This window comes from Mustela putorius, unplaced genomic scaffold (assembly GCF_011764305.1).
Source record: "Mustela putorius furo isolate JIRA1106 unplaced genomic scaffold, ASM1176430v1.1 tig00003866_pilon_pilon_pilon, whole genome shotgun sequence".
Lineage (NCBI taxonomy): Eukaryota > Metazoa > Chordata > Mammalia > Carnivora > Mustelidae > Mustela > Mustela putorius.
In genome coordinates this window covers 1,753,285-1,765,769 of record NW_025422018.1, presented here as the reverse complement: position 1 = coordinate 1,765,769, position 12,485 = coordinate 1,753,285, and the positions used below count along the sequence as shown (strand labels likewise).

Below are 12,485 nucleotides of genomic sequence, written 5' to 3'. Positions count from 1 at the left end.
GAAATGGTATTAGGATTTTCTTGGCTACCACAAGAAAAGTTATGAATAGCCAGAGCTACTGGTTCATTTCCTTAAGGAAAACAGGCTTTTGCTACTACTCCAAACCTGTTACAGTATACTTTGTTTTCCTTGTTAGTGGGCAAAAGTACCAAAGTGGCCAAAACACATAGTTACATGGTCCTAATATGTACAGCAGGACAATTCTAGGGACAGAGAAAACCCACACACAATAAAAACATAACAACTAAATATCGAGTCTATCTGATGTTTGTTCAGCGCTGATCTAACGTTTTTCTGTGCTCTACCAGCAATATCTAATTTTTATCCTTGAAGTCTTTCGATTGTTTTCTAGAAGAAAGCCATAGTTTTAATAGTTAAAATCTGTGCTAGATGTTATGGCAGCTTGAGGGGTGGGGAACCTGGGATGGGCTGGTGGTCTTTCTAGCCCAGCCAGAGTTACCACTGGAACAAATGTGAAGCATGTTAGAGAAAAGGAACGGATCAGCCAGTAAACTACTGTGTACTCTCAGCATGAAATAAATTTTTACATCAGGAACACATCTCCATTGGAACTAAGCTAATAATGACCCCATTCCCAGGACCACATTCCCTACATCCACACCCTTCAGTTAAATGGAGCATGCTTACAAATCACTGAGTTGAGCGTAAGATCTGACCCTGGAAAAACTGAAATCACAGACCAGCAAAACATTTTGTGATAGGGCATTTTTGTGCTTTTAAAGATGTAAGATGGACAGAGGGTTCATCACCTAGCTAAAATGCAAGGCCCGAAAGTGAAGAACCAAAACTGCTACAGGAGAGCCAAGTTTAGGGAAATTAAGTGTAAGAAGTATCAAAAAAGTCTATAGGAGAAGGTAGCACATAAGTGGGACATTGAATGATTTTGATAAGATAGCAAGAAAGGATGTTTCAGAGAGAACAAAGGACATACAAGTGTAGGTGTGAAAGTACACAAGAGGTATGAGCGTGAGTGTATATTTCCAAGTAGTAATGTTAGGAACTGAATGTGTCTCCCCAAAATGCATATGTTGAAACCCTATCACTCAATGTGATGCTATTAGGAGGTGGGACCTTTGGGAAGCAATTAGGATTAGATGAGGCCATGAGGATGGAGCCCTGGTGAATGGGATTAGCATCCTCATAAGGGTCATGAAAAAGCTTGCTTGTTCTCTCTGCTTTCTGCCATGTGAGGATACAAAGAGAAGTCAGCAATCCATAACTTGGGGGAAGGGTGTCAACAGAACCTGACCATGCTGGTACAGTGATCTTGAACAACCAGCCTTCAGAATTGTGAGAAAAAAATCTCTGTTGTTTATAAGCTACTCAGTCTATGCTATTTTCTTAAATTTAATTTAATTTATTTTTTTGAGAGAGAGAGAGTGTGTATGTGAGCGGGATCAGGGGTGGGGGTGGAGAGGGAGAGAGAGAATCTTTTTTTTCTTTTTTTTTTCTTAAGATTTTATTTATTTATTTGACAGACAAAGATCACATGTAGGTAGAGAGGCAGGCAAAGAGAGAGGGAAGCAAGCTCCTTGCCAAGCAGAGAGCCCAATGCGGGGCTTGATCCCAGGACTCTGGGACCATGACCTGAGTCAAAGGCAGAGGCTTTAACCCACTGAGCCACCCAGGTGCCCCGAGAGAGAGAATCTTAACCATGCTCCTTACCTAGTGCAGAGCCTGATGTGGGGCTTGATCCTATGACCCTGAGATCATGACCTGAGCAGAAATCAAGTGTCAGATGCTTAATTGACTTAGCCACCCAGGCACCCTATATTATTTTTTAAATAACAGTCCGAGGTAAGACAAGTGGGAACAAAAAAGGCTTTAAAGAAGGAAGATCATCAAAGATGAGATCAGAGAGTCTAGGGACAGATCTGAAACCCCTAATAATCTGGAATTTATTTTGGCGGCCACTGAGCTTTTGAGTACTATAGAAAAATTATACTACCTTTTTTTTTTTTTTTTTTTGGAACAATTTTAGGTTCAAAGAAAAGTTGAGCTGAAGGTACAGAGATTTCCAACATACTCCTTCCTCTCACATGCATAACCTCTTCCATTATCTATATCTCCCACCTGAATGATACATTTGTTACAATGGACAAACCTATAGTCATATATTATAACCACCCCAAATCCATAGTTTACATTACAGTTCACTCTTGGTGGTGTACATTTTATAGGCTTAGGTAAATGCATAATGACATGCATCATCCACCATTATAGTATTACACAGAGTAGTTTCACTGCCCTAACACAATTATCTTATTACTTCAAATTTTAAAATAAAAGTCAGAATAAATGAAGGCCCGTAAAGCTTCTCATTCAATACCAGGAAGATAGTTTTCATGTAAAGAAAACCACATCTTTGGTGAGAAGTATATAAGGGCTTTCTTTCTTCTTTTGTGCATATTTCAAATTTTTCGGAGAAAATAATTTTGAATTAAGAAAAAAGAAAAGCGTGTCTTTATTTGGCCATCTAACAAAGATTTCATAGAAATGCTTGCACATTCAGCCTACAGTTTTCTCTTTAACCACTCTGCCCCTTAAAATATGAAGTGTTCTCCCTCCTGAATATATGGAAGAAGTTGTGAAACCTCTGACAAAGATGAGAAAACTTGTTATAAGAGTCATCTCATAAAATGATAATTTATAACCAAGAATTCTTCTGATTCTGAACCCCTCAAGACCAGGGAAAATTTGAAGAAATTAAAATGTTAACACTTTTAGGCAAGCAAAATACACTTGTAAAGGGCATCCGCATTCCTCTTAGAGAATCCTCTATTTGATAGAATCCTATCAAATCACTACATTGTACACCTTAAATACATACAATTTTTTTTTAAGATTTTATTTATTTATCAGAGAGAGAGAGGGAGAGCGAGCGAGCACAGGCAGACAGAATGGCAGGCAGAGGCAGAGGGAGAAGCAGGCTCCCTGCCAAGCAAGGAGCCTGATGTGGGACTCGATCCCAGGACGCTGGGATCATGACCTGAGTCGAAGGCAGCTGCTTAACCAACTGAGCCACCCAGACGTCCCTAAATACATACAATTTTTAGTTGACAATTATACTCCATAAAGCTGGGGGAAATATGAGGAAATAAAACTCAGCTTGGATTAACCTTCTTTCAAATCAAAAATGTCACCTCTACCATCAACTCCTCCTTGCCTCTTGTCAATTCCTTACCATCAACAGTTCACAAACTTCCCTTTCCTAGGATTTAACAAACCTTCTCACAGTCAACAAAATTCAAAGTTAAGTAAATATTCTCATTCCCATTTTAACACGTGAAAACTGATCCTTATAGAAGTCATGTGACCCATGTAAGGCCATATGGTTAGTGGCAGAGAACACAGGTTTTCTGACCCTTACCCTTAATCGAATATTCATTACCTTGCACAGGATGACTACATTCAGGCAACAAGAAATTCCACTGTAATTGAAGTGGCTAAATTCTTTGCAATACAACCATCAGTGACCAAGCCTGACATATTAGCTGTTCCTTAAATCTCAGCCTTCTCTTCAGGATCACGGGGATGACCTAGTTAAGCATATGCATATTTGCTTCATTTTATTTAGCTTCAAGTATGTGTTTAATTCTATTTTTTTTTAAAGATTTTATTTATTTATTTGACAGAGAGAGATCACAGTAGACAGAGAGGCAGGCAGAGAGAGAGAGAGAGAGAGAGAGGGAAGCAGGCTCCCTGCTGAGCAGAGAGCCCGATGCGGGACTCGATCCCAGGACCCTGAGATCATGACCTGAGCCGAAGGCAGCAGCTTAACCCACTGAGCCACCCAGGTGCCCCTAATTCTATTTTTGATCCAAACTGCCACAATATATTTTTTGTAGTCAGTTCTCTAAGAGAAAAATGATTCAGAACTGTGTTCTAGAAAGCAAATTCTGGCAGCTGTATAGAAAAAAGGCTGGAGATGAAAGAAGAGGCATCCAGATCAGTTAGAAGGCTACTCCACTCTTACCTGGGAGAGGCCAGTGCTTTAAGTCAGGCAGTGCCTCTGGGGTGGGGTGGGGGGAGGATGGGTGGATATCAAAAAAGGAAGTCAACAAGACTGCAGACTTACTAGATCTGAAGACATGAGCAAGGAGAGAGTGATGTCAGTAGGTAAGATGGGCAACACCAGGGGAGAAACAGGGAAGATAATGAATTATCTTCAAACATCCTGAGTTGGAAGCAGAAAGGGTAGCAAAGAATTGCCATTCTCATAAAAAACTTAGACATACACTGTTTGAATTTCTAATATATGTAATTTGATAAAAGAGAAATTAAATTAAAAGGAAAAAGAAGTCAGGGATCAGAGCAGAAGAAAAAGGGAATTATCCTAAATGGGATGTTAATACGGTATATGGCATCACGACTTCAAAATATTTTGATTCTTCAAGTAAAACATCCTTATGTTAAAACCCAAGAAAAGAATAACCTGTGGTATTGTCATATAGTGGAATCCTATTCAGAAGTTAAAAAAGAATGAACTACATATGGGCAACAACATGGACAATGCCTATCTCTTAGCTTTGATGAGAAAAATTATGTTCACATGTTCACATGTCCCTGTGTATTTGATTAAGAAGTGATCTGGTCTGGGGCACCTGGGTGGCTCAGTGGGTTAAGCCTCTGCCTTTGGCTGGGGTCATGGTCCCAGGTCCTGGGATCGGCCCCGAGTTGGGCTCTCTGCTCGGCAGGGAGCCTGCTTCCCCCTCTCCCTCTGCCTATTTGTGATCGCTCTCTCTCTCTCTCATTTATTAATAAATAAATAAAATCTTTAAAAAAAAAAAAAAAAAGAAGTGATCTGGTTCAGAGGTGCCTGCCTGGGTGGCTCAGCTGGTTAAGTGTCCCACGGCTGGTTTTGACTCAGGTCATGATCTCAGGGTCGTGAGATTCCATGTCAAGTTTCACTCGGAGGGCAGAGTGTGCTTGAAATTTTCCCTCTCCCTCTGCCCCTCCCTAACCCCACTCACATGCCCCCTTTAAATAAATACATAAAATCTTAAAAAAAAAAAAAAAAAGTAATGTCCAAACTGGGAAGACTACTTCTACAGTGGTGACTCTGCAGGTTAGAGAAGTAAGAACAGACCAGAAACCTACCTGGTCAGATCAGCAAATCAATTCTCATGTCCTACACATGAAGAAGCGATAAACATTAAATCTGAATCTTGACAGGACTTGAAAATATAGATCACCTGAACATTTTGCAACAGAGGTTTACTGTACTTTTTAAAGTTTTTTTTTTTTTTTTTTTTGACAGAGATCACGAGTAGGCAGAGAGGTAGGAAGAGAGAGAGAGAGAAGGGGAAGCAGGCTCCCTGCTGAGCAGAGAGCCTGATGTGGGGCTCGATCCCAAGACCCTGGAATCATGACCTGAGCCGAAGGCAGAGGCTTTAAACTACTGAGCCACTCGGGCGCCCTGATTTACTGTACTTTTATTATTAGGAGGATAAAGACACTGGAACATCTGGAGTAACGAGTGAATAACTAATGAGGAAAACTTAATGCCCTTTAAAAAATATATACATATATATATACACACAATATATATATACAAATGTTTATGTATTTATATATAAAATCCATATTTACATGTATTTTGAATCACAGAATGTTTTGAGTTAACAAGTTTTCCTAACACAGGGTCATCAGATTGCTCATTTCCTAGGAAACAGGGCTAGTTCATTTGCCTTCGTTCCATTTGCAATCAGGCCTCCTAAATTTCTATGCTGAAACACTCAGTTGTGTGACTATGGATGAATTACAGATTCTCTCTAAGCTAAAAGTGTGTTTCTAAGATGCAGAGAAACCAGGAGCTCTAGTCTCACAAGATCCATGACTTCCACAGCAAGACCAAATCAGGTTTCCTGTAACCCATCCTTCATCCAGTGCCTCACTTGATAACCATCATTTTTTAACTACTTTTTAAATGACCCCAGAAGATTACACAAAATACTTGACAGTCTCCTCAAGAATGTAATCTGTCTTTATTGAGCCTCTAGAGTATATTAAGCAGTCATTAGTTTTCCCTTACCCTTATCTTTAAAAAAGATAATGGTAAATCCTTTTTACATACCCAAAGGTGGAAATAATTGCCAAGTAATTTTTACTCCTAAATACACATTAAATACTTGCAATCATTATTCCTAAATAATACACTTAAAATGTCATCCTAAAACTGACTATGCATGGGAGTCTGTTAAGGGATTGGTCCAGGGTTTGGCACCTACACCTTCTCACTGTTATCCATAGCTTTCAAACTAGGACTAATTTACTTTTCAAAAAAGGTCTTAATTCATAGTAGTAAGAAATAGATTCCTGCAAAATTGAAATAGCATTGGGTCCTATGGATCAAAATAACCTTTTCGATATTATTATGGATTAAAAAGTGGAAAATAACACTTAGATATTCTATATTTTAAAAATCACATTATTGGGATGCCTGGGTGGCTCAGCAGGTTAAGCATCTGCCCTCAACTCTTGGTCATGAACCCAGTGGTCCTGGAATCCAGTCCCACATCAGGCTCCTTCCTCAAGGGAAGTCTGCTTCTCCCTCTGCCTCCTCTGTCTACCGCTCCCCCTGCTTGTGCTCTCTCTGACAAATAGATAAATAACAATCTTTTTAAAAAAAAAAAATTACGTATCATACTAAGTAGAAAACAAGAAAACCGTGAAAATGTATAGGGAAATAGAGCAGAAATACCCCCCAAATGCTGAGAAGTTGTTCTTGAAGGTGAAGAGGAAGGGTGAATTTTTTTTTCTATACCTACCCATTTTTAAAACAAGAAAAAACGTGTAGGGTATCCTTCCACTAAAATCACAAAGACCGTAACAGCAGAGAAGGCACGGCGACAAGCTCAAAGAATGTTGGGAACATCCTCACAGGTATACCCTTACATACTACAGAACCCGCCACAAAGAGGAAAACCTCCTCACCTGACCATCATAAAAAGCCCACACGAGCGAAGAATGGCACGTCATTGCGGCTCACAATACCGCAGAAGTGGAACGTGGCTCAAGTAAATCCCATTGATTATAGAACTCTCCTCAATCCCAACCACGCCAACATTCTGGCAGTCCCCCCAGCCCACGTGTACACTCTCTGGATTGAACGGATGGATTTAACTGCCCCTCTTCAAGACTCTTACTCATAATCGCTACTCTCTGAGGAGTATGAACCCGAGTAGCTGACCCGATCTTCATAATCGCAATCCTCATCTTCTTGTGAAGACGGGTCTCCAGGGAGCTCATCGGGGCTATGAGGCGAGGCACACGAAACCGGAAACGCCATAATCAGGAATGCAATAGCGGCAAGTCGCGTAATTCAAATGTCGAAAGTACAGCTCGCTGTATCCGCCATGTTGTCTCCACTGGGAAAGAGGAGACGCCACGTGACCGCCAACGCTTGGCTGCAATTGGTGGCGGTTTGGGTTGCCAGGGAGACGAGGAAGCTTTACCCGAGAGCGCGAGAACTACTGAAAGAAGCCAATGAGGTGAAATGTCCAGGAGGGCGTCTCAGTTGGAGGAATTAAGTAGTAAAAATTTCACCGCTTAGACTCTCCTAAATGCACTCTTTTGGAGCCGCAGAATTTGTTAACAGAGAAGACCCACTGTCTTTCCCTTTTCTTCCAGTTTGCACTTTGCCCTGTGTTTCTACGCGGAACGGCTGCCCAAAGCCTTAGAGGCACATAGCCTGGGGTTTCCTTGAGGTGAAGGAAACTCCTCTTTACCCTTCCTCAGGGCCTCTGCCTCCTGGACTAGGAAGGAAAGCTTTTAAACAACGCCCTCAAAGAGGTGCTAATGTAAATACGCTCCATTGTCTCCTCGGTTTTCATTTTGTTTCCCAATTGCAAACGTATTTTTAGTTTTCCCGGCAGATGCCATGAAGTGCTTCAAATGGGTGGCAGTGTTGTGAAATCAACTGCATGTTCATTCTGTAACGCAAACTTACAATTTCTTCTCATCACTGAGTTGGAAGTGTAAATTGACAAATTTTATCGGTAATTTACGAATACCTCCAAGTATTTTCTCTAAGTACAAAATAATAGCATTTATTGAGAATCAGTAATATTCTCAAGTTACTTGTTCTATTCGTCTACTATGCTAAGTATTATTATGAAGTAAATATCTTATACTAAAGAAACTGAAGCTTGGGTTATTCATCTTAATCGTCAACTGGCTAGAAGGCAACAAAGTCAAACAAAAATTGAACCTAAGTCATTACTAGATTATATTTCCCCCTCAGGACTCAGTAATTCAACTATTGCAGATCTATTCTAAGAAAATAAAGGATGCAAAAAATTTATAAAATTTGTGGAAGTGTAAAGTTGAAAGCAATCTAAGTGTTCAACAGCAGGCGAAAACTAAATAATATGTATGGAATATGAATATGAGAATAGTAAACGTTTTCAAGGAGTAATGCATGGGGAAATAGTCATGTTATAGTGTTAGGGTACGGAATCGACCACCCTTCAATTAGAGAACACTCTTGATAATGCAAGTCACACAGGGAGGTTTATTTCCAGCTAGCTGGGGTCCAAGTATCTGCCCCATGCAGCGGGTTTCAACAAGGACCCAGAGCACTCACAGCCAGGGGTTTATATAGCATTTTCAAGGCTATTTTTCATACATATCTTGCGCCCCACTTTGAGAGTTTTAACTTTGTTTAACTTTTTGCCACCCCGGTGTCACCCTGGCGGTTAAGTGAGATTTAGGTTTAGAAGAAATTTAACTTTATTTACATTTCCCTCCACCTCAGCCTCCTTCAGTTTTATGGTGGGGAGGGCAACATCAGGCCTCAAGGAACTGAACCATTTGTCCCTGGAAATTGGGCTCTTGAGAAGACAGCTTCTTTGTTGTAAATCACTAGGACATTCGTAAACCAAGGGAGACTCCTGTCTTGCAGGATTGTGATCTCTGCAAGTTAACTATTTGTTTTTTATTAACATCTGGTCCCTGTGGCGCCCTGGTGGTATATGATTAAGTTGTGTTTTAGGTTTTAGCTAGTTTCTCTTATCTCAAGTCACCTACGCAGTGGTTGGCCGGTTAGGGACGCTCAGTAAAATGGCTTCCCGGCTTTCAGGATGGCCGTTCTTATGCTAACCCACTCTTACAATAGCAAGTAAAAAAAGGATAAAATATTTCATGATCTCAATGGATGGGTGCTCGAGATTCAAGTTAAACTACATGGACAGATAGATGGTAGATACTGAAAGACAAATAGGCAATTTATAATACACAGTGGTAAGTATCATGATAATTGCAGAGTTCCAAGGAATACCCAAGGGAAGATAGACTGGGGTGTGGAGGGCCACAGAGGAAGTCTAAACTTCTGTTATTATGGAGTGTTACAATCCAAAAAGAAAAGAGTAGTGGGAAATGAGTGCTTCCCATGGCACAAAGTGGTTATATGCATGGAGAATTAAAAAAAAACCTGAGTGGTGGGGGCCAGTGGTTGGATCAGTCTGCTAAATCTCTGCCTTTGGCTCAGGTCATAATCCCTGGGTCCTCGGATCCAGCCCCCAGTTAGGCTTCCTGCTCAGCAAGGAGCCTGCTTCTCTCTCTCCCTCTGACCCTCCCCCTTCACTCTTGCTCCCTCTCTTGAATAAATAAATAAACTCTTAAAAAGGAAAAGAACAGAAAAGAACCTAAGCAGTAGCAGGCTAAAAGTATTTAAACTTTCAAGATGCGGTTTAGTTTCATTTGTTACATTAAACTATGTACATTTCAATATCCTAAAAGTTTTTTTGTTGTATAATTTCTTTTTTTGTTTTAAGATTTTATTTATTTATTTGGCACAGAGAGAGATCACAAGTAGGCAGAGCAGCAGGCAGAGAGAGAGAGGGAAGCAGGCTCCCCGCCGAGCAGAGAGCTCTATGCAGGGCTCCATCCCAGGACCCTGAGACCATGACCAGAGCCAAAGGCAGAAGCTTAACCCTCTGAGCCACCCAGGAGCCCCTGTTGTATGATTTCTAAATGTGTTTTTTCAGAGTTGTATACCAGCTATTGAATATTGTTTTACAGTTTGCTTTGAATTAATTTATAGAACTTTTTATCTTTGTAAGAGCTAGAGCACAGAGCTTATACTTATTTATTTAAAATTATAATTTTAAAAAAGTTTAGGTCATTCCTGGAAATCCACAACAGTTTTTCCTCAAAAGAGGTCTCTACATCACTCAGATTGGGAAACAGGGGACCAGTTCATAAAGGGATAATGGGACAGAGGAGGTTCTTGAGGTAGCAGGAGAAAATAGCATCTGAGGTACAGATGGAGGGATATGACCTTGCTGACATGTCTTTCTTAAAACTGGTTCCTAGGGACTCCTGGGTAGCTCAGTTGGTTAAGCAGCTACCTTCAACTCAGGTCATGATCCCAGGATCCTGGGATCGACTCCTGCATCGGTAAGGAGCAGAGGTGGAATACACACACACACACACACACACACACACACACATACACAAACTGGTTCCTTAAGGAGGGTGCAGGTATGGATGCTGACTTGTCAGGGTTAGTCAGGGAGCTGAAATATCCTTTACGTGATGGTGTTTATATTCTCAGATAAGTAGAAGGCAACCTTGCTGGCTGAAAATGATGAAGGATGTAATGGTATTAGAACTTTGAAGAGATAGGATCCAGGAAGGAAGGGAAACAAGTATTTCCATCAGCAATGAGGTCCAAAAAAATGTATTACTTTTAAAATCAGAGAAACAGGGGCGCCTGGGTGGCTCAGTGGGTTAAGCCTCTGTTTTTGACTCCGGTCATGGTCTCAGGGTACTGGGATCAAGCCCTGCATAGGGCTCTCTGCTCAGCAGGGAGTCTGCTTCCCTTCCTCTCTCTCTCTCTGCCTGCCTCTCTGCCTACTTGTGATCTCTGTCTGTCAAATAAATAAATAAAATCTTTAAAAAAATAAATAAATAAAATCAGAGAAACATTATGAGAAAAAAGCTGGAACCACTATAAGAGCTATGTTGGTCAACACATACATATTATTCTCACCACAATCTCAAATGTTAAAAATTACTTAAGATTTCATTCCAAAATAAAAAATGTTTGGGATGCCTGGCTGGCTCAGTTGGAAGAGCATGTAATTTTTTATCTCAGTTCTGGTTCAAACCCCACATTAGGTGTAGAGATTACTTAAGTAAATAAACTTTAAAAAAATGCTTTAGCGGGGTGCCTGGGTGTCTCAGTGGGTTAAGCCACTGCCTTCGGCTTGGGTCATGATCTCGGGGTCCTGGAATCAAGTCCCGCATGGGGCTCTCTGCTCAGCAGGGGGCCTGCTTCCCTTCCTCTCTCTCTGCCTGCCTCTCTGCCTGCTTGTGATCTCTCTCTGTCAAATAAATAAATAAAATCTTTAAAAAAAAATGCTTTAGGCACCTCTTTAACAAGTTACACTTTTCTTATTTTAGAATCATCTTATTGGAAGTAAAAAAGAAAAGTACATTTTAAAAATTTTAACAAAACAAACACATTTTCTTCATATAAATAACACTGGAAATTAAGAAACAGATGAACACAAGGGAAGGGAAGGAAAGATAAAATAAGAGAAAAATAGAGAGGGAGGTAAACCATAAGAGACTCTTAACTCTTGGAAACAAACTGAAGGCTGCTGGAGGGGAGGTGGGTGGAGAGATGGGGTAATTGGCTGATGGGGCTTGAGGAGGGCACTTGATGTCATGAGTACTGGGTGTTCTATGAAACTGTTGAATCACTGAATTCTGCCTCTGAAACTAACAATACACTATGTGTTAACTAAATTGCATTAAAGAAAAATTTTAAAAAGAATACTTTTTTCTCTATAAACATTTAATAATTTCATACCCTGCTCATAAACCTTCAATGCCACTCCATTAGAGAATAAAGTCCAAACTGTGTCGTCTCTTAACTACAAAAAAAAAAAAATTCCAATTCTACAAACAATTGAGCACCAATTAGGAATTAGATGCCTTATTTCCTGCATTAATCAAGTTAATCAAATGTGCCCAACTTGTCAGATCAAAAGATCCCCTGGGGTTCTTGTTAAACAGAGATTTTAAGGCCTGCCCCACTTCAACAGGATCAGAATCTCCAGGGAAGTTAGCCAGGAAATACTGTTTTAAAACATGCCCCTGCCCCTCAGTGATCCCTAGGTTAAGGTAAACTTGGAAAACACTGCCCTAAGCCTCTGTGCAGTTCTAAAGCTTCATACCTGCAGGCCCAGTGACCATTTCCCCAGTAGACTAGAACCCACTCCCACCTCCTGAATTTGAGTCTGGCAGACAGACCTCTCCTGGCTCCAGAACTACCATCTTATAATCTTGAGCAAATTAACCTCTCCAAGCTGCATTTCTTTATCTATGAATTCAGATATTGGTACATACATCACAGGACTGTTTGGAGTCCAACAAGTTAATGCAGGTACAATACCTAGCACATAAAATGTCAATAAAACAAGCTATTTTATAAATCATTTACTCATGTGATT

General features: G+C 40.4%; 1 protein-coding gene across 5 annotated transcripts in view; it reads right to left on the bottom strand.

The window, feature by feature from the left end:
* The window catches only part of INTU (inturned planar cell polarity protein), an 88,720-nt gene extending 81,300 nt beyond the window's left edge, over positions 1-7,420 (bottom strand). For 2 of the 5 annotated variants that reach the window (XM_004747942.3, XM_004747939.3), the window contains exon 1: positions 7,170-7,420. In XM_004747942.3, coding sequence (XP_004747999.1) covers positions 7,170-7,312 — 143 coding nt within the window. In that variant the 5' untranslated portion in view covers positions 7,313-7,420. Of the gene's footprint in view, positions 1-6,957 lie in introns of all 5 variants that reach the window. The other 3 variants (XM_004747938.3, XM_004747941.3, XM_004747943.3) reach the window with 3 other exon arrangements.
* Positions 7,421-12,485: the final 5,065 nt, after the last annotated feature.